The sequence below is a fragment of the Phocoena phocoena genome, chromosome 11, assembly GCF_963924675.1.
Source record: "Phocoena phocoena chromosome 11, mPhoPho1.1, whole genome shotgun sequence".
Taxonomy (NCBI): domain Eukaryota; kingdom Metazoa; phylum Chordata; class Mammalia; order Artiodactyla; family Phocoenidae; genus Phocoena; species Phocoena phocoena.
The window spans coordinates 37897314-37923342 of record NC_089229.1 but is presented as its reverse complement, the minus strand read 5'-3'; the positions used below and the strand labels follow the sequence as shown (position 1 = coordinate 37923342).

The following is a 26029-nucleotide window of genomic DNA, read 5'->3' as shown; positions in this document are numbered from 1 at the left end:
CAGCCTTGAATTCTTTCCAGGTTAAAACCCTGATTTATACTTGGTTGTCCTTCAACATCTTAAAGTTCATCAAGTGCTAAGCTAAACTCATCAAGTGTGTGAATCCACATGTCTCCCCTTTGACTTTTTTCCTCTCCCCATTTTCATCATCTATTGGTCAGTAAGGCATGCCCATCATTATCTCATCCTTCCTTTTCATTCCTATAACTCTTCCTCAAATTCAGGTTAGGTCATCCAGATTACAACAATAATACAACAGTGGTCCAAAATTGTCAAACTGTTCCAAAGAATAATAGGATTCCTGGAACAAAGAGTTCCAGGATCTGCATATTCCGTACGACCTAGAGATTCACAACGTATCTGAAAGGCTACAGTAAAGAAACACCTTATTAAGTCTGTTTAACCTGATGTTTGGGAAACCCAATATCTCCTAATTTATTTTACCATGGAAAGGTTTTCAAAGAGCATCCAATAAAATCTCCCAGAGTCATGTTTGTAAAACATTCTTCTTCCCCATAGATTCAATCCTGCAGCCAATTTTCATAGCAGCTAATATACAGCTCAGATGATTTCACTTCCCTGCTCAAAATTTTCAAACACTCTCGCTTACCCATCAAATAAAGCTAAGCACCTCTATCTATCTGCAACCTACATGTTTAATCTGCTTTCATGACTTCGTTCATCTCTGTAGTTCACCAGACATCAAGCCTAGGATCTACTGTACTACAACCACTCATCCTCAAACCGAATAAATGCGTTTCATTAAATAAATGTGTACCATCATTTAGCAATGAATCAACCTTTCACACAAAACTCTGGTACTGTGAACAGCTCTTTAAAGACTTAATGGCTTCCTGATGCTCTCCAAACTTAAACCAAAGTCTACTTTGCTAAAGAAAAATATATTTACTTTCTTCTCTCCATGATTTGAAAAACTCTGCTGTAGATAGTTACATGCACTGAATATTTTTAACAAATTAAATTGTCATTATTGCATGGTTTTCCTGAAATAAAGGTGGTATGTGGTGCTTAGTATAATTGAGCCAGATGGGAAATTGGTAAGTAGATGTGGAATGATCATATTATCTGTGATCATTCCTTAACCTGTGTCAAAACACAAATTCTTATCCAATTTTTAAAAAGTAACATCTATTGAAATGACTTCTAAACCTTAAAAAATTTTAGGTTATAATTTTAACTGAAATGGTACTTACTGTTCAAGAAATACTCAGTTGCAATCTGTTTTGGGTCAAGCATTGGTACCAGGCAAAAAGCAGTCAACAAGATGGACACAGTTGTTACCACAGTGTGTACTTCTTACCAGGAGTTCCAGGCATGCTGAGAATTATATCTCTCTCCAGCTACTATGCTATTTCTCTGAAAGCAAAAGTTCTACAAAATGTTGTTCTTACCGTCCCTAAAATATCTCATCCTCTCCTGAGTCTACACCAATGAAGCTTTTACCTACTATTTCAAAAAAGTGTCAGGACCATCAATGACCTTCACACTGCTAATCGCAATGGTCAATTCCCAGACGAGGTCTTACCTCACCTGTTACCATTTCACACAGATAAGCCTTCCCAGCTTCTTAAAAGACTTCATTTACTTGGCCACTGATCACCACTGTCTTTTGCTTTTCCTCCCTGTCTGGTGCTTCCTCATCTTCTCAACCTTTAAGTGTTGTAATTACGCAGAGCTGAGTCATCAAACGTCCCATCTTTTCACCCTCCAGATGGCTTTAAATACCATCTATACGTTGATAATTCCCGTATTTATATCTCCATCCTGGACTCTTCCCTTGAGCTCCAGAGTTTTTATACAGCTGGCAACTCAAACTCTTCATTCTAGCGTCTGATATCTCAACACATCCAAAATCGGTATTTCTCCTGGACGTAAACCCCTCCCCCTACGCTCTTCTGGAGTCTTTCCAATCTCAGGTGAAACTTCATCTTTTCAGGTTCTCAGACCAAACACCTGATTCTTCATCAACTGCTTTGTTTCTCCCACACCTTATACTCAAACCTGCATCAAATCCTGCAGGCTAAGTCTTCCAGGCGTGTCCAGAATTTGACCACTCATCACTACCTTTCCTGTTACTACCCGGATCCCTACCACCATCATCTCTGGTCTGGATTCTTTTATTTACTTCCCAACTAATCTAGCCCGTTCAAACTAAAAATCCCACCATCTGTGGCTTTAGTATCTTAGACTAAAAGCCAAAATCCTCAAAATAGCAAGCGTCAGCCTCCTCCAGTCCGAGGGCGCGCTGGCCTACCTCCAGTGTTCGGCTGGGCTCCCGGAACGCGTCCAGGCCGCCGTCTTCCCGGGGGGCGGCCAGGTGGCCCTCAGCGGCCGCAGTCACCATGTCCGGCGGCGGGTTCCCTACAGCTGCGTGGTGACCAGGCTGCCTGGGGCCCCCTGTCCCAACCGCCCCAGCAGCTCAGAAAGGAGCTGGGCGCAGACCTGCCGCGGTGGATGCTCTGCGGTGTCAGTCCCCAGGCTGGGACAACTGAACTGCCCCTCAAACAGATGGGCACCATCTTCGGAACCCCGGACGGAAGCGAAACCCCTCTAGGGTGTTCGGGGGCCCACCAGCCCGGTGGAGGGCGAGGCCTGGCGTCCCAGGGAATCACCAAGACTCCCAGCCCCCAGCCTCGGGTTGCAGTTCCTGGAGCGGCCTTGCGCCACCTCGTGGCTGCTCCCGGGGCTGCACCTTTAGGACGGCTTTCCTAGGACCGTCCATCCAGAACCCACACCCTGCGCCTTCCCCCTTGGCCCTGCCCATCCCAGAGATAACTGTAACAACTAAAATGACATCACTTGTCCAGAAAAAAACAACAACAACCCCAAAGCTCTTTGTCTTCATCTCTTTCTACCCTTTCCCTTGTTGACTGTGCCCCAGGCACAGGGCTCATTGCTGTTCCTAAAATACTTTCAGAACATTATTGCCTCAAGGCCTTTACCCTTGCTGTTTCCTCTGTGCTACTTTTCCCCAGTTATCCTCAGGGAAAACTCCTTATTTACTTATACAGTAAGTCCCCTACATACAAACCTTCAAGTTGCGAACTTTCAAAGATGCGAATGTGCATTCGCATGTCCAATCACGTAAGTTACTTCACGTGTCTGGGTTCCATTGTCACGTGCGTGCATCCTCCAGAAGTGGTTGTGCTTTTGTGTACTTTATTGTACAGTACTGTATAGAGTAGAGTAGTACAGTATCTTTATTTCAAGCCCAGGATGTCCGGAAACAAGCGTAAAAGCAGTGGTGACAGGTATTATAAACCTATTACAGAATAGTACGATATAGCCGATTGTGTTAGTTGGGTACCTGGCTAACTTTGTTGGACTTACGAACAAACTGGGCTTATGAACACACTCTTGGAACAGAACTCGTTTGTATGCAGGGGACTTACTGTATCTAATACATGAGGACTTCCCTGGATCCACCCCTACTTTCCTTGGCTCTGTCACCGCCGCCCCCCCACCCCCGCAAACCTGCTTCATGTTTCTTCAGATTACTTAAAATTATAGAAAGTACTATGTACTTATTTGTTTGTCTTGTCGTCCTCCACCTTCACCCCACTACAATACAAGCTTCACAAGAGTTGAAATTATGTCTGTGTTCGCTACATAGGACCTAGAACAGGAGTTGGGATATAGTAGGCACTCAAGAATTGAGTGAATAATTGGGTGAATTTACAAAAAGGCGTTATAAGGTGCTATGGAAGCATAAAACAGAGGGAACTAAACTAGGCTCAGGGAACAAGAAAAGAGTTTTTGAGGAATCTGAAACCCAAATGCTAAAAAGACAAGTAGGAATTTGCCAAGTAACGGGAGGAAGAGGAAGAGAAGAGTTCTCCCCACAAAGAGAACAACATTGCCAAGATCCTGACTTTATTTAACAAATATTTATTAAACACCTGCAATGTGCCAGGCTGTGTTCTAGGTATTTGGGACATAAGTAGTAAAGGGGAAAGGCTATACATAAATAATTTTTGGCATATGATCAGTTAATAAAATTAAGAACATATTAAGATATATTTAAAATATTGGAAAATGGGAAGCCACTAAAAAGTTTAATGCAAGGAATGACATGATCAGATTAATATCTCAGAAAATCAAAACCAAACATAAGCCTTACCCCCAGTTCCTGGCTGTTTTGATACTTAACCAAGAAGAGCTTCCTTTCAGGTTCCACAGTCATTTCTAATATAAGCCCTTAGAATCAGATAAAGTGAAAATGGTGCTAATTATTTTCCTGTATGTGAATACAAAACAAAAAAAGTCTTATAAATAGAAGTTTTCAGTTTTTCAAAACTTTAATATAATTCAATGTCATTTTATTTTAAAAAAATCTGCTTTTAGCATTCTTTTCTCATATTTTTCAGGAATCTTTTTCAAATTTACTTATTTTTTCAGTGTCATGTTCTCTCCTTATAGTTTCTATTTTTAAAGTGCATTTAAAAATCATTATAAATATGCTTATAGTCTCTTTCTGATTTCTTCTATATCGAGTTCTTTTAGTTTTTCAGACATATCTTCCTCTTCTCTCTGAATTTCGCTAACCCCCTGGTTTGTTGTCAGCACTGACTCACTCGAATGTTCTACCTCCTTCTCATTCATTTCTAATGTTTATTTGCGAGCTCACCTTTGGCAGGGATTGTTTGTTCTATGAGAAACCAATAATGTAGCTGAATGCTTCTTAAGAGTGCTTTCATTTTACTTCCTCTAGTCTGTCCTAGGCTAGGACTCGTTTTATGTAAGTTCCTTGAGAAAAAGTTTCCTGAACCAGCTCAGTGGTATATATTCAGACTCCAAGCTAAGCACTGCAGTTTAGGGTATGGGTATAATGAAGACCTAACACGTCACCCTCAGTTCCTGCTCTGCCCCCAGCCATGGGGCTTATTTCTCAGTCTGGGACCACTTGGCATCCCCTTCATCTCCCTCCGTCCACTTGTACCAAGATGTCAGCGTGATACCACTGCCATTCCAGCCTTCACTTCCCCTTTCATTCCTGGCACCTGGAGACAATGCTTTCTCACTTGCATTCTAAGCTGTAGAGAGTTTAATTGTTAGATTTTATGTGGCACATCTTGATCTTTGTAATGGGAGAGGTTCTGTGTTAGCTCAGTCTGCCATATTCCAGATTCACTCAAATTAGTCTCTGAATTGGATTTTAATTTGAAATATGAGCAACAACATAAAGACAGTCTGCCTAACCAAACAGTCGCTCAGATGTGCAAATAAATACCAAAAATTAACCAGGCTGCAAAAATGCTTTCCAAGTCTGTCTTCCCAACTGGGAACACAATTTCTTACTCAATTAGGTTAGTGTGAATTTTAGCTCACATAGGATAAGTTAACGTTGCAAAACTGTAATAGTATAGGAACCTTGAAGAGTATAGAAACCCATCCAAGCAGAGAGGGGAGGTGAGCCAGGCTCACACCCAGCACAGGCTCACTCATCTGTGGCAGAGCATGGGCAGAAGAGACACCGGGTGCCATAAAAATGGGGAAGAAGAATTCAGCTAAAGTGTTTAACTGATTGATGAAAGTCCAAATGTGAGCTAGCATGACAATATAAAACCTCTGGGAGTGGCAAATACAGGCAATTTTTACAAACTTTTACTGGGAGCTCGTGAGAAAGAATGGGTCAGAGTTAAGAGTAAAGGTAAAAACCTGTTACAACTGGGAGACAGATAAAAGAAAAAACCTGTATGCCAAGGTGGAGGGAGAGGGAAGCAGGAAACAGTGTTAATTCCAGGATCCAATACCAATACTATTAGAGGCCCCCTACCGCTGAGGAAGGGGCAGGGAGCTCTCCCACCAAGACCCTCCAAGGATGAAGCCAGAGTTTAGTCTGGGAGACCAGGAAGAGGCAGCATCATTGAGAAAGCCCCATCCTTGAGACTCAGGCACAGGGTCTTCCTGAGACCAAGGCTGGGCCAGGACAACAGAGAAGCTCCTTTGTCCCCCACCACCAGGCTAGTAAGTACCAAGAAAGGAGCGACAGTAGTCTACCCCTGTGGGAATGTAAGCGCAAAGAGCAAGAATCAGCTGGGACACGGGTGTACAAGGAAGACTGCAAGCTGAGGGTCAAGCAACTCAGATGGTTCAACTGAATGCAAATGTAAAGGCCATTCTCTCTTTTCTATTTCTTTAATGCTCTAAAAGCAGAGGTTGGCAGGCGTTTTCTATAAAGAATCTGAGAGTAAATAGCTGAAGCTTTATAGACCAAATGGTCTCTGTCTCTGAAATTCCTCATCTCTGCCACTGTAGCCTGAAAGTAGCCTGAAAGCAGCTATAGATAACATGTAAATTAATGAGCATGGCTATGTTCCAATAAAACTTTACTTATAAACATGGAAATTTGAATTTAATACAATTTCCATTGTATTAAAATATTTCATTGTCACAAAATATTTCTCTTTTTGAGTTTTCCAACCATTTAAAATAATGAAAAAAACATTCTTAGCTCTCAGGCTGGATTTGGTTTGGGGGTTATAACTTGTGAGCCCTGGTTTAAAGCACAATTAGTAGCAATGAATTATGCATTTATAGCATAGATTTAACAATAGCACAAAAGACAAGAGGCAGCAGTTGGAAATATATTATTTTAAGGAAGGCTGTGATAAGTTAAAGATACACACTGTCGACCCTAGCCAACACCCCCCCCCACAATACAAACATTAAAAGAAAGACTTATAGCAAAATAAGCAAAGGCCTACATCAATATTAGATCAGTATTGTTTGAATGTAAGACAAATGATTAGATACAGCTCCTTTACATTTGGAAAATGCGTAATTTACAAATAGAAAATTTCATCTCGAAAAATATCCAGGAGAAACTAAGAAAAAAAATAATTAAATGTATTTAAATAATTCAATGTATATGAAAATAATGGAGAACAATCCAAGAGAAGAGGCTCTGAAAACTTGTTAGTACATGTAAGACAAAGATTTCAAAACTCACACAGGGAAAAAATGAAACTAAGGAGGAAATTAGGTATACCTCAGTGTGTATCTGTGTACAACTTATCTTGCCTATAGCTAATGTGTTCAACTACTTAGGATAGACGATTGCCGAGGCTAAGATCATGTGATGATTGCTATACTGTCTTAGCTTAAATTGCTATAACAAAGTACCATAACCTAAGTGGCTTCAAAAACAGACCTTTATTTCTCACAGTTCTAGAGAGTGGGAAGTTCAAGATCAATCTGCCAGCAGATTCAGTTTCTGGTGAAAGTCGCTTCCCAGCTTGCAGCCATCTGCCTTCTGGGTGTATATTCACAGGGTGAAGAGACAGCTCTAGTCTCTTCTTATAAGGACACTAATCTCATCATGAACCCACCCTCATGACCTCATCTAACCCTAATTACTGCCTAAAGCCTCCACCTCCAAATCACATTGGGGGGTTAGGATTTCAACATATGAATGGGGAAGGGAGAGACAAAAACATTCAGTCCATAGTATACACAATCTTAATACTTTGCTATTCAAAGTTATCATTTGGAAGCCAAACTGTCAACACTCGCAAAATGTGTGTCATCAGAAGAAATGAGTGTCTACATGATCCAGAATACCTTATTTACCCAGAGGCATGTATCTGTCAAACTCAACTAACTAAAACAGGTCTGAGAAGCTGGAGTGATGCAGAATTTCCCTTTGAGCCATCCACATAAATATCTCATCATTCCGTTAGTAATATGCATTGTTGTCCTGCCTTACTTGTTTTATCTTCCACTATTCTTTTACAAAAGCTCCATTTTCTAGAGAACATATACTATACCAGAGAAGGAAAGAAAATGAATCCTATGTTTTCAGGTTAAAAATGGTTAAAAATTAACCATTAATTAATTTTCAGTTATCTGTAAGGTTTTGAGGCAGGAGATAGATGGGCTCCAGGCCAGACTTTCATTACCAGCCCACCGTTTACACTTCCTGAGGCAAGAGAAAAACGGGCTCCGGACTACATATTTATGACCGGACTCCTCTCTATATTTCGAGATCTGCACTTCGATATAAGAAACAGCAACAGGAATAGGGTAGATAAATGGACATTGGACACTTTTATGGCAGGGACAGAGAGGGACTAAATGCTGTTAAAAGATCAGGAGGTCATACATTTCCCATCCTTAGGGCAAGGGAAACATTGCACATGCACAGAAAGGCCCCTTGGGGGTCAAAAAGGAGGGGGCGCCACCCCATAATTTGTGATGCTAAGGCTGTCCCATAGGCCTCTGGGCTGTGATCCATCTTGGAAAAAAGTTGTGCACACATGTTGGGGAAAGTCCTAGGGCAGGTGTGGAAAAAGAAACCAGATAATTGGCCAAAGATAAACAAAGACCCGGAAGAACTGACCTATATAGATGACTTAAGGCCTCTTTCCTGCACGCCTCCTCATTAGGGAGGACGTCCACACCTTTCTCTCCGGGTGTGCATCTCTGCCTTGCTTCTATCTTAACTAAACCAACCGTTTCTCTGTGTGCTCTCCCACTTCTTGTTGTGCTATGTCTCCAATAATAAACTTTGTATGTTTTTACAGTTTTTGCCTCGTGAGAAATGTATTTTTTACTAGGAGGCAAGAACCAGGGGGGTCTGGTGGCTAGGATTCCTGGTTTTCATCCAGGCTACCCGGGTTCAATTCCTGGGCAGGGAATTAAGATCTCGCCTCCGCCACCACTCACTGCTGCGTCTCTGAGATCAGTTTACTTAGATGAATCATCTCTCCCACATCTAATGCCAGGCAAATACAGCATGGCTTGGGCCACTGAAACACATGTTAAAACTTCAAGGCATATATTTTAAAGATCATGGGTTAGCAGAGTGTGTTTATGCCCTTCAGGCCATTTAGAGCCAATCTTGAAGGAAGAAAAGAAGTCACAATTTTCTCTTCATGCCTGAAACTCAGGTTGTGCTGCACTTGTCTCACTTAACAGCAAAGACTGTACAGAAAGGGACTTGGGGCCCTATTATCATTTTTTCAACTCCCTCTGTGAGCCTGTCAAAATTCCAAGTATATGAAGAAGTTTTATCTGCGCGTGACAGATCACTGAAGGATAATCTAAATGTCACAGTCATAATCTCTTGGTTCACTGGCGCAGCATGGAAAGAAGGAACAGAATCTTGCTAGACTTTCTTATAATTCCATATTTGGGTATTTTGATCTTTTGTACCAAGAAAGTAATAAACATGATTAATAATAAGCACAACCATTTATTAAACACCTGCCATTTTTGAATAATTGTGCTAGACTTTTAAAATACATCACTTAAATTAGTCTTTACCAGCATTAGTATATACCCCTTTTATAAGTATTGAATAAAATTCTTTCCTTTTTGTCTGAACAACATACTGTCCTGGTGGTGCCTCCTACCAGTCTGTCTGCTCTTTGAAGCCTTTGCAAGCACCTCCGTGTTTGCCATCCCTTACAAGTCCAAGTCCCTCAAGTCTTGTTACAGACCCTGTTACAGACCTATGTACTTGCTCTCCACAATGTAGCATAGTGATTAAGCTCAAGGTCACAATATAAACCAGACTGAGTTCCAATCCCTTTATTTAGCCTCTTTCTGCCTCAATTCCCACATCTTCAAAATACTAATAGCATGTGGCTCAGAGGTTTGTTTTCAGGACTAATTGAAATGAAATATGAAAAACCCTAAGCACAACACCTGGCACGTAGTAAACGCTCAACATGTGTGAGCTGTTACTATAATACTCAAACTATGTTATCATAAATTATGTTTCATGTCTGTCTTCCCTGCACGCTCTACCCCCTAGCCTTTGACTCGGTACCTGCCACATGGTAGATTCTCATTCTCTTTTCCTTGCAAGGCTAAGGAAGAACCTTAGCCTTGCAAGCCTATGTAACCACAGCCTGTAGCCTATGTATCACCACATAAAGTGGGTGTCATTATTCCTATATTAAGAATGAAAGAAACAGAATGTGGAGAGAGTAAGCAGTATTCTAAGCTTCCATACATAGTAAGTGGCAGAACTGCAATTCAAATCCATATCTGTCTAAATCCAAAGCTTGTGCACTTTTCATTTACTGCACTGGGAAAAACACATGCTCTGGGGAGAAGGGGTGGGGAATAATCAATCAGTGTTGAGCACTTACTATGGACTTGGAAGCGTTCTAAGCACTTGCATATGTTTTCTTAATTTTTACAGTAATCCTAAGAGATAGAAAGTATTATTATTTTCAATTTTATAGATGAAAAGTAAAGGACAGAGAGAAGATATTAACAGGCCAAGGTTACAGAGCTAAGGAAGAGGCAGGCATAGATAGAATTTGAACCCGGACGTCTGGATCCAGTGCTCACATCCCTAACTGCCATGTGTATGCCTCTCTCAGCATGATGTGATGCTTCAAAATTAAACAGCACTAAACAAGAGTCAAAAAGTCACTCTTGGTTATATTTTCCCCAGTCAACTGTTTTGTACACTTTTTTTTTTTTTTGGCGGTACTCGGGCCTCTCACTGTTGTGGCCTCTCCCGTTGCGGAGCACAGGTTCCGGACGCGCAGGCTCAGCGGCCATGGCTCACGGGCCCAGCCGCTCCACGGCATGTGGGATCTCCCCGGACCCGGGCACGAACCCGTGTCCCCTGCATCGGCAGGCGGACTTCTCAACCACTGCGCCACCAGGGAAGCCCTGCTTAGTACACTTTTGATATCTGTATAAATAAAATAAAATTAAAACCCTGAACATCTACATAAACTCTAGTCCCTGTCCTTAACAATTACCGAATCATAGAGTCCATCTGTAACAACTTTTCCAATTTGTCATTCAAGTTTTGTCTGTACTTTTCCAGTAATCTGGTAATGGAATGTTCACAAATTCCCGGAAGGCACCCATTCTAATTCTGAACAGAATAAATGTGGGGATTTTTTTTTCTTTCTTTTTAAAATAAATTTATTTATTTATTTATTTTTGGCTGTGCTGGGTCTCGGTAGCTGCATGTGGGCTTTTCTCCAGTTGAAGCATTGCGGTGCGCAGGCTTCTTATTGCCGTGGCTTCTCTTGTTGCGGAGCATGGGCTCTAGGCACGTGGGCTTCAGTAGCTGTGGCTCGCAGGCTCTAGAGCGCAGGCTCAGTAGCTGTGGTGCACGGGCTTAGTGGCTCCGCGCCATGTGGGATCTTCCCGAACCAGGGCTCGAACTCGTGTGCCCTGCTTTGGCAGGCAGGTTCTTAACCACTGCGCCACGCGGGAAGCCCCAGGGACTTTTTCTTGAATAAAAAAAATCTGGGCTTCCCTGGTGGCGCAGTGGTTGTGAGTCTGCCTGCCGATGCAGGGTACGTGGTTTCGTGCCCCAGTCCGGGAGGATCCCACATGCCGCGGAGCGGCTGGGCCCGTGAGCCATGGCCGCTGAGCCTGCGCGTCCGGAGCCTGCGCTCCGCAACGGGAGAGGCCACAACAGTGAGAGGCCCACGTACCGCAAAAAAAAAAAAAACAAAAACAAAAAAACTGTCATCTTGTATCCTTTGCTAACTCACCTAGTTTTACCCCCTGACTGCTATGCAGTATTTGAAGAAAAAAACACTAATTTATTCAGCACACATTTGAGCACATGTCTTTCAGGCACTGTGACAGGCAATGGGTACACAAAGATGAATATAAATAACTTATGTTGTTACGGTGACGGCAGTGTAAAAGAAAAAAATTCTATATTGTGTGGTAAGTGCTCTAGTACAATTATGAAAATTAGTGTTATAGAAGCATCAAGAAAGAAAGGATTTAGGGAAAGAGTGAGCTGACAAATTAGGTATTTATACAGGAAATATTTGCTTTGACCCCCAGGCATCTCCAAATGCTTCCTGCTTCTACAGCATACCAAAATAAACACGGTCTCTGCCTCTTAGTATAGCTTGAAGTCAACAAACAGTATCTGTCCTTACCTCCTGGCAGTAGGGTGGGAGTACAGTTGACTCCCCATATCCGGGGGTTCCGCATCCACAGATTCAACTAATTGCAGATGGATGCTTGCTTGAATCTGTGGATGCAGAAACAATGGCTGACTGTACCACAGTTTTTTACGTAAGGGACTGAGCTTCCTCTGATTTTGTTATCAGCAGGGGGTCCTGGAATCAATATCCGGCGGATATCGAAGGATGTCTTCCTTGACTTTGAGGACTCAGGGAAGGAATAATTATCATTGTTGAGTGGTGCTCATGTGTCAGGCCTGTTCTAAGTATTTTGCACGTATTAACTCGTTTAAGGTTCGTTGACCTTATGAAGTCACTGCTATTTTTATCATTTCCCATTTCACAGACAAGAAAACTGAGATTCAAAACAGCCTAGTAACACTGGAAGTTACAGAGTTAGTAAATAGAAAAGCTAGGATTCAAACTCAGGCAGGCTGGCTCTGGGGTGCATGTTTTTTTTGTTTTTTGTTTTATTTATTTATTTTTGGCTGTGTTGGGTCTTCGTTGCTGCACGGCGGGCTTTCTCTAGTTGCAGTGAACGGGGGCTGCTCTTCATTGCAGTGTGCGGGCTTCTCATTGCGGTGGCTTCTCTTGTTGTGGAACATGGGCTCTAGGCGCATGGGCTTCAGTGGTTGTGGCACACGGTCTCAGTAGTTGTGGCCCACGGGCTTAGTTGCTCTGCAGCATGTGGGATCTTCCGGACCAGGGCTCGAACCCGTGTTCCCTGCATTGGCAGGTGGATTCTTAACCACTGCGCCACCAGGGAAGTCCTGGGGTGCATGTTTTAAGTGCCATACTAAACCATCCCTGTCTCGACCCAGAACTGAATCATTATGGCTTGACTGAGGTACAGGGCCTGCCTGAGGTTTTAGTGGTGGTTGAGTGGAGTCCAGTGGGGCAGTATTCACTGGGCAGTAGAACCAAGAGCAATGAATAGACAGCGCTGGCTCCCTTTTCCTGGTGAATGAATGAATGAAGAATACATTTTCATTAAATTTTATCTCTTTTACTGTACCCTGTCCAAGCTAGTTATAATTTCATTTATTTATTTATTTTAAAGATTTTGGCAAACAACTTTTATTGAAAAACATTACATTCTTGTTACACTTTTAAAAATATCTAAATTTGTGAGCTTACCTGGCTATTAAACATTATATATTTTTTTGACTTTGAATTGTTGCTATTGTTTCACGGGTTTTTCTCTATTCAGTACAGGAAATTGATTTGGTACCAGTGAATGATAGATATGATCTTTAAACTTTATAGATTTGTTATATATATATTTTTTTTTAATTGAAGTATAGTTAATTTACAATGTTGTGTTAGTCTCTGGTGTACAGCAAAGTGATTCAGTTATATCATATTCTTTTCCATATTCTTTTCTATTATAGTTTATTACAATATATTGAATATAGCTCCCTATGCTATACAGTAGGTCCTTGTTGTTTATTCTATATATAGTAGTTTGTGTCTGCTAATCCCAAACTCCAAGCTAGTTATAATTTTAGAATACTGATTTGGTTGGCCAAATTAGTTGCTATTCTTCTTAGCTCTATGACACTTAAAAAAATCTTCTATGGCACTCATCCAAAATATTGGTAACAATGTTGAATAGGACAGAGAACCAAATTGCCTTGGAATAGTGTTTCAACCACTAGAAATCCAACAGTGCAATCATCCACTTCACATACCTCACACTTTCCACAGTGCTTCTATGGAAGTTGTGCTGTCATGAGTATATGGTATTGCCATGGCACACACCTGAAATTTGAAAAACCCTATTCTTGGTGATCCCATGTAGGCTCTGTGGGATCACCACTTTCTTTTTTAAGTGCCAGTGTCACATTCTTCTATTAATATGCCTTAGATTTTTCTGCCAGGAAGCAACAACAAGTAGATTGGTCTGTAGTTACCCCAAACATCTTTTTGGAAGCCAGGATATTTGTTCATCAGCAATTAGTGCTCTTTGACAACTTTCCTCAAAAATCACTTTCAGCATTCTCTCAGCCATATTTCCAAATTCAATACCATTAAATAGACCCGGCTATGATTTGATGGAGATTTTTCCCCATCTAACTTGGGGGTTTAAATCTTATTGCCATTCTATGATTCCCATTACTCTAACCTTTTTCCTTTTTTGGTGAAAGATGATTCTTTGATAGAAAAAAAAAAAAAACAGAGTTCATACTGAAATATCATTAACTATCACCACAGTAGGCAAGTAAACAAAAATAGCATAACCAGTTGGACTTGGAATAGCTACTGTGTTTCTAGAGGAAATTACCACCAGTTTAAACTAGAAGCCCTTGTTTTCTGTCCAAGTCAGATACTATCTGAGTATAATTTCAATATAAGTTTCAATTCAACCCAACTTTTTTCAAGTAGTCTTTCGGTATATTTACTTTTAATAGACAAGTCTTCAAATTCAGCTAGCACATCACTTAGTAAAAGTCAGTCATGGAGAAAAAAAAAAAACCTCTTTATCACTTAGAACAGAAGTAAAGCATTGATTTAATCTACATGACTTTTAAGGTTGTGTTTACATTTGCCAACCCAGAGTGATTTCAAATTAAATCAATTCTAACTTGTTTATCAGGACATAGCTCTATTATTCATCCATTTGTGGTTAAAAGGAAAAAAAAAAGTAAGGCAGTATAGCTTATGTGTGTGTGTGTTGGTGGGGGGGCAGATTCTGCTAAGCCCTCCTCCTTTTTTGTCTTTTTTTTCTTCTTACCCTTTTCAGTTGTACTCTGGCATTAACTTGCCTGGTTCAATTAACAAGTTAAGATGGCAGGTGGATGCAAGCAATGGAAGTAGGGCTACAAGTATAAGTATCAACACCAGCACCTCACATCCTTTCTTGGCCCTGGAGAGCATTCCACTTTCAGGTCCGCTACACACACACAAAGCAAAGTGACAAAGTAAGGTAGCCACCACTTTTACATTATTATAGGTTGGAAGGCTTTTTTTTTAGCATTACGAATGACTCCATGATAGCTAGTCCAACTAAGTCAATTTCATTCATTCATTTATTCAATTAATCAATCAATCAATATTAAGAGTGTGTTGAGCTCTGTGTAAACAAACCCAGCAGAGTCTCTGACCTGATGAAGACTGTATCCTAATAGATGTCAGAACTAAGTAAAGAACTCTCTCCAAGAGGTATTGGCTTTGCACCTATAATAACATCCTTAAAACCCAATACACATATCTTCCCATTTGATACTCCTCTCTAAATGTTCTCTTTTCCCTATTAAATAGCTAAGCCCTAGCTGTGATCCTGAAAAAGCACCCCAAAAGCAAAAGCATTACTTTCATAAATGACCAGAGAACAGCAAATACATCTCAGAGCTTGGATGGCTGACACACCAAACTAGAAGGTATTCACCAGATTTCTGTTTCTTTTCCTGGAAGTTCAATCATTAATTTTTCAATTTCAATTTTAAAACTGTATAAAACTCTCATTAAATGGAAAATACCTTTTTCAATAACTAAGACTTTTTAGAAATTTGGTTCCTTCTCTTTGTAACTTTTCATTATCAAACGAAAAGAAAAGGTGAATATGACATGATTCTGACTCCTGGAAAATATTTTGTAACTGTAGTGCAAAAAGAAACTCAAATATTGATTTGCAAAAAAAAATTCGATATGTTTTTAAATGTTTAGTGACGCTTATGGAAAAAATGAGAAAGAAAGCAAATACTTAATGTTTGTAGACTAAAACATTTCTGGCTGCTGATGTAAAAAGACTTTAGGACAAGAGCCATAAAATATAGTCAGCCCCTCTCTCCTCCCCATCACAACCATCAGGGCATACAACTTTAAAACAACATAAAGACTAGCTTGATTTTTACTTTCCTTCTTCCTTAATTTCTCCTCATGCTAAAAAATAAATAAATAAATAACGAAGAGAGAGAGAGGAGGAAGGCCCTTTTGGACTATGAACAAAAGCAATTTTCAGGCAAATACAGATTTTATAAAAATTGGTGAAAACAGCTGATTAGAAAAGCTATAGGCTGCCCAAGGCTTGAATTGGGAAATACATAAAGTAATAAGCTCCGCTTGCCTTGAAAAGGGAAAAGGGAAGAGAGAAAACTTTTAATGTATCACAAATTCTATGAAAAGTGTGGCACTCATGGGATTTCCATTTGCATTCAACTTTTGCACTCATGTTTTTTTTCATAAGTTTGAAATCCACAAAATAAAAGCTCTTGGTTTTCTATTAGAATTTTCAAAGGACAAAAGTTTTAATTTTTTTAAAGGGAAAACATATCAAAATTTGTTTAATCAATATTTTAGATTACAACTTATTTTAGAATTCAAGAAATCAAGATTTACATTTACACTTTTGCAATGTATCCAAGTTGAATTTAACTCACAGAAAAGTTCAGTGGCTGTGACACCAGCACTTTATTTTATATAGGTGCCTAAATGCAGATTGTAAACTATTGATCATGTTAAAGCAAAGTCTCAAATATTTAAAATTACAAAATTTCTTTTTTTTTTTTTTTTTTTTTTTTTTTGCGGTAGGCGGGCCTCTCACTGTTGGGGCCTCTCCCGTTGCGGAGCACAGTCTCCGGACGCACAGGCTCAGCGGCCATGGCTCACGGGCCCAGCCGCTCCGCTGCATGTGGGATCTTCCCAGACCGGGGCACCAACCCGTATCCCCTGCATCGTCAGGCGGACTCCCAACCACTGTGCCACCAGGGAAGCCCAACAATTTCTTTTGTTTTTAATAAATTTATTTTAAATTTAATTATTTTTATTTTTGGCTGTGTTGGGTCTTCATCGCTGCGTGCGGGCTTTCTCTGGTTGCGGCGAGTGGGGGCTACTCTTCGTTGCGGTGCACAGGCTTCTCATTGCAGTGGCTTCTCTTATTGTGGAGCACAGGCTCTAGGCACGTGGGCTTCAGTAGCTGTTGCACGAGAGCTCAGTAGTTGTGGCACACAGGCTCTAGAGTGCAGGCTCAGTACTTGTGGCGCACAGGCTTAATTGCTCCGTGGCATGTGGGATCTTCCCGGACCAGGGCTCGAACCCGTGTCCCCTGCATTGGCAGGCGGATTCTTAACCACTGCACCACCAGGGAAGCCCCTAAAATTACACAATTTCAATTACTCATACAAATTATTTTAATTATCCATTTTTCTCCAAGAATTGATTTTGTCAGTCTTCTTTATAAGTCATGTAAAGACTTCCTTATAAGTCATGTTTTTTTAAAAAGCCATTCTGCTTAAAATCAGGGCAAAAAGATAAGCAGAAGTAACATTTTGGAGAATTCCATTGTATTATCTTTTCTGACCTTGAGATGGTAAGTGAAGGAGAGATGGAGCTACTGGACTGAAGGAAAGTGCCTAAACCCATGCATTTTTTTTTAACTTCTTTATTGGAGTATAATTGCTTTACAAAGGTGTATTAGTTTCTGCTGTATAACAAAGTGAATCAGTTATACATATACATACGTCCCCATAACTCTTCCCTCTTGCATCTCCCTCCCTCCCACCCTCCTTATCCCACCCCTCTCGGTGGTCACAAAGCACCAGGCTGATCACCCTGTGTGGTGCGGCTGCTTCCCACTAGCTATCTATTTTACGTTTGGTAGTATATATATAAGTCCATGCCACTCTCTCAATTTGTCCCAGCTTACACTACCCTCTCCCAGTATCCTCAAGTCCATTCTCTGGTAAGTCTGTGTCTTTATTCCCATCTTGCCCCTAGGTTCTTGAAGACCACTTTTTTTCTTTTCCTTTTAGATTCCATATATATGTGTTAGCATATGGTATTTGTTTTTCCCTTTCTGACTTACTTCACTCTGTATGACAGACTCTAGGTCCATCTACCTCACTACAAATAACTCAATTTTGTTTCTTCTTATGGCTGATTATGCATTTTTTAATATAGTGAAGTATTCCTATGTTCTTCGTTATAATGGTATTAAATATCATGGATTGCACCCTGCTTTGTTCCCTTGATTTTAGCTGAAGGTCATTCCTGGTTGTAGAGATTAAAATCTGGGCAAAGGTGTAGGGAAGAATTGCACTGAATATTTTAAATTCTGGAAGAGATGATTCCACACTAATCTCCTTATCAGCATCTTCTCTTTGCCACAAGGGTAAATTACAGTTACTACTTTCTACATCACAGTCTCATATAAAATATTACACTGAAAATGAATATATCTCATATTATGACCACTTGGGTTCAACATGTAGATCTATGCATAGTGACATGTAAATTACAATGATCAAGGTATCTTTGGGGCTTCCCTGGTGGTGCAGTGCTTGAGAATCTGCCTGCCAATGCAGGGGACACAGGTTCGAGCCCCAGTCCGGGAAGATCCCACATGCCACGGAGCAACTAAGCCCGTGTGCCACAACTACGGAGCCTACACTCTAGAGCCCACGAGCCACAACTACTGAAGCCCACATGCCTAGAGCCCGTGCTCCTCCATAAGAGAAGCCACCTCAATGAGAAGCCGGCACACTGCAAAGAAGAGTAGCCCCCGCTTGCCACAACTAGAGAAAGGCCCACACGCAGCAATGAAGACCCAATGCAGCCAAAAATAAATTAATTAATTAATTTTTAAAAAAGGTATCTTTGAAAATTTAATTATAATATATAGTGTTTTAGTCTAGCAGTAAGAAGCAAAAAGTTGAGATTTTCTTGGTATACTTATAACCAACTATCTGCCCCAGATGCATACTTAGAGTGTTGTTATTTCTTGGTAATTTTTCTTTTCAGTCATTTGCTTGGTTATGGAGGTATTAATGGGATGGCAGCCAAGCTTTACATGTGCAACAGCTTTTTCTTGTATTCTTCCCTCTATCCATAATGCTTTTCCTAAGGACCTTATTAATACACCAGAACTCAGATTAAATTTTACTTTCTCAGTGAGCCTTCTTTGACCAACACCATCTAAATAGGTCCTTCCCCATTATTCTCTATCCTCCTGTCATGTTTATTGTTTTCAGAGCACTTCATATTTTCAACTAATCTAAAATCCTAATTATAATTTATATCATCTGGCCCCTGGCCACCAATTCACAAATCCCATTTCTTGCCACTCTTCCCTGTGCCCACATTTTCACACTGACTTTCTTAATGCTCCCAGGATACACACGTGAGGTCCTTCTCCAGAGCACATTCTTCCAGATATCTGCAAAGTTTGCTTCCTCACTGTAATCGGGTCTCTTCTCCAATGTCACCAACTCGGAGGAAAGGGTCTTCCTTGACTGTCATGTTTCAAACAGCAGCCCATCACTCTCTTTGATTCAGTCTTACTTTTTCTCACTAGCACTTATAGTTGTATACCTATGTGTTGTTCAGTGTGTGGTTCTCTCATTAGTATGTAAACTACTTTATCTACTTTGTTCATTAGGACCACCATATTGCTTAAAACAGTGCTTGCCATAAGGCTGACACTCAATAATTTGTTGAATGAATGAATGAATTCCTAACTTATTATGTTTTCCCCACTGGACTCTTAAGGACCATAAAAGCAGAAACTTTGTCTCTGGCATTCCTGTAGCATCTCTTATACAGCAGGTGATAAATGAATATTTATTGAATAAATGAATGGTTTGAACGAGAGAGTGTGTGTGTGTGTGTGTGTGTGTGTGCATGTGTGTGTAATTTCTTTCCCCCCCTAAGCTCTAATTACCATGAAGACTATGTGGTAGTCTGTTCAGCTCATCAGTATATAGCAATCCCACAGTAGGGTCTGACTTGCGGTAGGCACTTAATAAGCAATCCTAAGGACTGGGACCAGCGTGAACAGGAACCTGCTGTGACCACAGCCACCCATAAGCCCCCACAGAGGTAATCTGAGGTCTTAATGGCAGATGGAAAAGAGTTTAGGATACACACAGAACAGTGAAAACCTGAAGCCACCCTGTTTGTCCTTTCAGGGGCCAGGCTGGTTCTGGCAAAGGCTTGCTTCCCAGACAAGACCGAGGAAACTAGCGCAGACTTCTGAGCTTCTTACTTTCAGATATCTTTTGAATTCTGGGAGGGATCAATCTTAATTTCAAGCCATAGTTTTGCTTTGTTTGCTTAAAACCTCTGCCCTGAAGATTCCAGATGAATCTGTTGATAATGCCAAAGGGCATCAAACAAGAAAAATTAGATTTTAGCATAAAATCTCCCACTAACTAGTAGAGTAACCTTGAAAACATCTCTTATCACTGCTTCTTTCATGTTTTTCATTTGAAAAATGAAGATGCTAGAAAAGAACCAGCAGGATACATATGGATTATGTATTTGGGTTTGCTTGATGAGATGCCCTTAGGAGGCTTTATGCAGTGTCTTCTTTCCTTTTCTCCTGTGCTCACCTGCCACAATCCCCCTTGGTTAATAATCACAGATAAGTGAGCTATGGTTGCTGATGGAAATCTGTCAAGTGCATGGGGGAAAAGAAAGTTTAAGAACCACTGGCCTGTGTTCTCCCTGCCATTCTTTCCAGGGTCAAAATGTTGTGAATCTATGAGCTGTACCTCTGTTCACTATGAAACCCTTATATTTTAACGGCGCTTAAGTTGTTACAATCCTTAGTTCCCTTACACTAATTTACATTAATTTTTGATCTTCTACTGTGATCAGGGACTATGGCAAGCACTGAGAATACAAAGATGAATTTAGAAATGGTCTCTTCCCTCAAGGAGTTCCATTCAATGAGGAGATAGATGCAACAGAGTTTGAGAAATGCTTTGATGACGCCAAAGTAGTGGGTGACCTCAGAGCACGTCAAAGGACACCTGGAAGAGGTGGGAGAGGAAGTGATCTGCAAAATCTTCCAGCAGGTGACCAGAAACTGAGTCCTAGTTTTAATTCATTGAACTCTAGACTGTTAAAGCTGCACAGTGTCAGAATCATTTAATCCAAACTCCTTATGTGCCATAGAGGAAAACTGATGCCCAAAGAGGCTAACCAGCTACTCCAAAGTGAGTATCAGAGCTACAGCTAGGAGCCAGATAAGTATTATTGGGCTCTCTCTTTCAAGAGATTTTTTTTCTGTAGGAAAATTTTTATCAGTTTATTTCATCAATTTAATGATGTAATTAAACAGTTAATTATATTTTAATAATGTATAGGGGAAATTATTAATATGTATTGACTTCATGCACATTAATGATGCCAGTAACCCACCGTCTGTAAATTACAGACCTCGCAGTGAGCTGCTGGTGAATTTATTCAGATACATTCACTGTCTCACCCACCCTTGCCTCTTGAGCTACTTATTCCATGAACCTAATCACAACTGGGAAGGACAGGTACAGTCTGGCTGTGAACAAGAACAAAGAATAGAACTTAGTCTGATTGCACTTCCTCTCCACAACTGATCCAGGCATTTAAAGTAAGACCCCCCAAAGTGAAATGTTTTTAGTAGTAGTAGTATATAAAATTCCTCAGGTATGCAATTTTCTTGGAGTTTGTTTGCTTGTTCGTTTTCTCTCCTAACGTAGTCGTTTTACTTGGGATGTTTAAAGACTGATTTAGGAATGGGACAATATAAGATCTCATTACATTAAAACAGAAATACTTGGGAAATCCATAATTTCTAATAGCTTGCCATCTGTCTGGTTTTTAGAGGCAATGGATTTATCCTGCTTAGGGCAGATGATGATCCTGGGGAGAAATCATGGATTATGCAATGGATTTCTGACCTTTTTAACTACTGTTATTAACTTACTAGCTTGCAAAACAACATTTCCCAACATAAAATCAATTATTTTTTTATCTTTCAACTCCTACCCCAAGTAAGGTTGCTATGGGCACCACATAACATCCGCTCTGGCGCCAACAGATTACGTTAAAGTCACCCACAATCTCTCCAAATTAAAAACCTCACTAAGTTTGCCCTGGCTTTTTCACTGTACTCGCAGCAGGATGCTCTTTTGCCTTGCCCCACAGTCCAGTTTAATCCGCTAGAAAGAATATTTTTAGAGGCACATCGGACTAAATCATTTTCGTCTGAGCACACCATTTCCAAATGGCCGCCCATGGTCCTAAATCCGGCCTCTGCGGACCAGGACGAGGTGTCCTCCGCTGCAGAGTCGTGAGACTCAGCGCATTCATAACTGGACGTCGGAAGCCAGAAAGGAAACTCGAACACGCAAAGGACAGGTATAACCCCGCACGGATGCACCGGAGAGGTCGAGATCGCAGCGGAGGTTTCCATCCATAGGCTTGGGGAGGGCCTGGGAAGGAAGCAAACATTGCTTCCCCAGTTAAGTCAAAGAGCAGAACGTACAGGGTCGGAGGTCAGAAGTTGAATTTCAACCCAGCCTGTGCTGCGTCCCAGCGCCTTCCGCAGCCCGGGCACCGCGGTGTCACAGGGCTGGGAGAGGACGAGGCTGGCTGGGGCAGGACAAACTGTGAGTTGCCACTGCCGGAGAGCCGCCGGCGGCGGGGCAGACGCGACCCCTGGCGCCTTCAGAGCGCGAAGCCCAGCAGAGCAGGGCACGGCTGCCGCGACGCTGCGCCCCCGGCCCCGGCACGGCTGCACGCTCTCCGCGTTGCCCTTTCGGCCGAGGGCAGCTCCCCGCCGCTGCAGTCCAGCCGCCTTGCGCCCCGGCACAGGTCACACGGGGTACGCCTTGTCCGCCCCCGGGCGGCTGCCCGGGCACCCGCAGCCTGACCGACCCTCGCCCCCCGGCGCGGGGACAAACTTCCTTCCTCCCAGGCCCCCGGCAGCGTAGGCTGGCAAGCGGCTCACTCGCCAGGCTTCCCCGGTCTCCTGCTGCAGGCGCCCTCGCCCGGCTCGGCAAGCTTCCTCCCTGCCCCTCTCCAGCCCCGAGCCCCAGGCGGGCGCCGAGCGATCCCCGCGCCTCCGCTCCAACAAAGCCGGCGGCCCGGAGGCGATCCGGCGAGGGGCTGGGAGTGGCGGCGGGGACGCCACAGCCCGGCGAAGGCACCCTTGTGCCGGGCGAGTGAGGCGTGAAGGGGGCAGCGGGGACGTGGCGGGCAGAGAAAAGGGGAAGAAAGTATCCTGCTCTCAGCGCGAAAGCCTTCTTCGCTCCTCCTCGTTGCCCTGCTCCCCCTGCCCGAGCGCGTCTGGCAGTCCCGGTGGGAGCTGGCGGGGGCAGAGGGGGAGGCAGAGGGGACGCAGTGGCCTGACGGGTGAGCTGCTCCCTTACCTCTGTCCAGAGTGAGCGGCTGGACCACTGTCAATGTCGCCATGTCTGCCGTGGGAGCCGAAGTGACGCTCAGCTTCAGCATCAGCAACCGCTTGTAGTGAGAAAAAGAGGAGGAGATTGGGGGCGGGGTGGAGAGGGAAGACTGAAAGGAGGGGGGAAGGAGGGAAGGTGGTGGTTGTGGAGGAGAGAAGGCTTGGGTGGGTTGGCAGCCAGATGGAGACGCAACTGTTCCGCGAAGGGCAGACCTTCAGATGCGGCGTGAAGCTGAGCAGGTACCGGAGAGCGAAAGCATCGCCGGCTCTGGCAAGGAAGGCTCTGCCCTAGAACTTTGCTCCTCCACCCCAAGGATCGCTGGATGCGTGTAGCTAGTGTGTTGCTTTCTTTCAACTTTCCACTCAAACAAAATGGTCAGAGTGTACGTGCGTCTGGGGGAAGGGAGAAGAATGAAAGGGAGGGGATAGAGGGGAGGGAGGCAGAGACATGATTTTTTTCGGATTAAGAGAATTTGTCAACCCCTTAATCCCATCCCCTAGAAAGAAAATGCTTCTAGTTCAGAAATGTTGGGGTTTCACTGTAGTTGCTGCTAATTTCTGTTAAAGTTTATTTTGGAATGTTGACTTATAACAGTACACAAGACAGAGTTCCATCACTAGGCCCCCGTTAAGGACCTGAGTATATTGCCTAGAAAATAACTTATCTCACAAGCAAACTTCTTAATAATGGTTTTAAATTAAAAATCACAATGAGAAAACAATTAAAAACACAAAGAGAAGTTTCTGTTACTAAGTTTGAAAAACATGTCCCTAGCACTCCTCCAGGTTGACCCTCAGAGCTGCCACTTATTGATTAATTAACATATGTGACAGGAATTGAACTAAGCCAGGGCCTGACTTGGGGATTCAATACAATCCCTGCCTTCCAGTAGCCTGTAATCTAACGGGAGATGATGTTTTTAAAAGGGTGACTTTAGAATCAGTTGATCAAGATTCAGTTACTAGAACCTTCAACTATTAGCTGTGACCCCTTCACCCCAACAGACTGCTTTCACTATCTTGCCACTGTAGGGACTCTCATTTTCTTGATCAAGAAATTAAGAGGCGTATAGAAATCTTGTGTAAGCAGAAGGGTGATGACTATGGGTTCAGGATTGGAAATGACAAAGCTGCCTCCCTCACCTTCCCTATGACAGAGCAGAATTGTTTTGGCTAGCAATATACTCCTGAAGACAGACACAGTTTTACAGCAAAATATTTGCATATAATCTACGTCATTGTCTTCTGATTACAATACGGATGGTTTCTGAAAACTTTCCCATCTCATGGTTTAAATTTGAAAAAAAACTAACAAACAAGATTTCACCAGTGATTTGGGAAAGTCATAAATGATTGGCCAAACACTTAACAGACCTTAAAGACAAATGGAAAATAATAGTTCAGCATGCCTATATTTTCATTTAGTGTTTAGACAGAACACTGATCTGGAAATTCAGGTCTTAGTTATGTGCTTTTCAGAAATCAGATCTCTCACTGATCCCCAGTTTCTTCATCTGTCAAACAAGGGCATTTGTAATCTTCAATCTCACTGAGGTTCTGTAAAATGAGGGAACTAATTCTTCCCTGCAATCTCACTGAGTTTTTGTGAGGGTCTGATGAGATCATGCACATGTATGTGCTTTGAAAACAGTAAAGTATATACAAATATATTCATACAACAAACATACATCCCACCTGAACTGTATGGCAACACTCTGCTAGGCGCTAGCCATGCAAAGATTAATGAGATGTGGCACTTTTTCTAGACAGTACTCAGTACAGGTTGGAAGACAAATAATGAGCTGGCTGTGAGAATATGAGCAAGCTCTGAGCAAAAATGAGAGCAGTAAGTGCTCTAAGCACCGTAGAAAGGAAGTGCTGTGGGAGACAGGAAGAAGCAACAATTCTGGTGGATTATCATTATTCACCTCCCCTAAATCAAACAACAGACAGAAGTTGAACTGTGGACAATAACAACAGAGTATGTTCCAAGGCCCTGCACAAAATACCAAACCTCATTCAATAACTGAGGACGAAAAGAACATACAAATCCCTTGGCCACTAATGTAGTTCTTAACAACATCCTGTATTGTGAATATGTACTTTAGTGGCTTGATTCATAAATCTAAAAGCCATGATTTCAATACAAATCCCAGATTGTGAAGTCCATGAAGGTAGGCTTTTTGTCTTTTTGTTTCCTGATGTAGCCTCAGCACCAAACATTTAATAGAATGTTTCTGGACTTATGCTTTGAGCTCCCTAATTGAAAATTTACTCTACCATTCTCCCTCTCTGTTGACTCTATAGGGTTTTTGTATGGATTGAAAAAGACAGGACGAGAAAGCACAAATCACCATATATTCGTTAGTTATTATTTCTAATAGTGGCAAGTTCAATGCCTTTAGCATATGTCTGCACAGGTTTAAAAATGAATAATAAACAATTCATTATCTGTTAGATTTTGTTTTTTATGAAGGATGAATAACTACTGTCTCTGATAACACTTGTGAATTTCTAATTGAGACATGCAGAAACATAAGAAAATATCCTTAATCTACTGTATTGCTTTGGTAGATATGACCATGCTTAAGTCTCTTGAGTAACTGCCTGGACCACCCCTGTATCAAACACAGTGTTTCATCAAGGTCAATATACTTGATCCATTCACATGTGTGTTGCCTTGCTAATTGTGTATTAATCAGGGAATTGTTAAAAACACCTGTGATTATACTTTTAGCTATTTGGTTATACAATCAGTGCAATTTTTCATTAAATGATATATATTAATTTACCTCTGTGGCAACTTTATTTTCAATGAAATTCATTAATTCAGAAATACTTATCGAACACTTTATATATATGCCAGACTTGGAGCTAGGTTGGTTTCTCTTTATCTTTTCAGCCCAGAGGATTAGGTATTATTATCCCATTTTATAGA

The 26029-nt window shown here is 41.7% G+C and overlaps 1 protein-coding gene across 1 annotated transcript in view; it reads right to left on the bottom strand.

Moving 5' to 3' along the window:
• LIN7A (lin-7 homolog A, crumbs cell polarity complex component) overlaps positions 1 to 23346 on the bottom strand; it is a 134057-nt gene extending 110711 nt beyond the window's left edge. The window contains exon 1 of the mRNA XM_065887702.1: positions 23060 to 23346. Within this exon, the coding sequence (XP_065743774.1) occupies positions 23060 to 23141 (82 nt within the window). The 5' untranslated portion in view covers positions 23142 to 23346. The remainder of the gene's footprint in view (positions 1 to 23059) is intronic.
• Positions 23347 to 26029: the final 2683 nt, after the last annotated feature.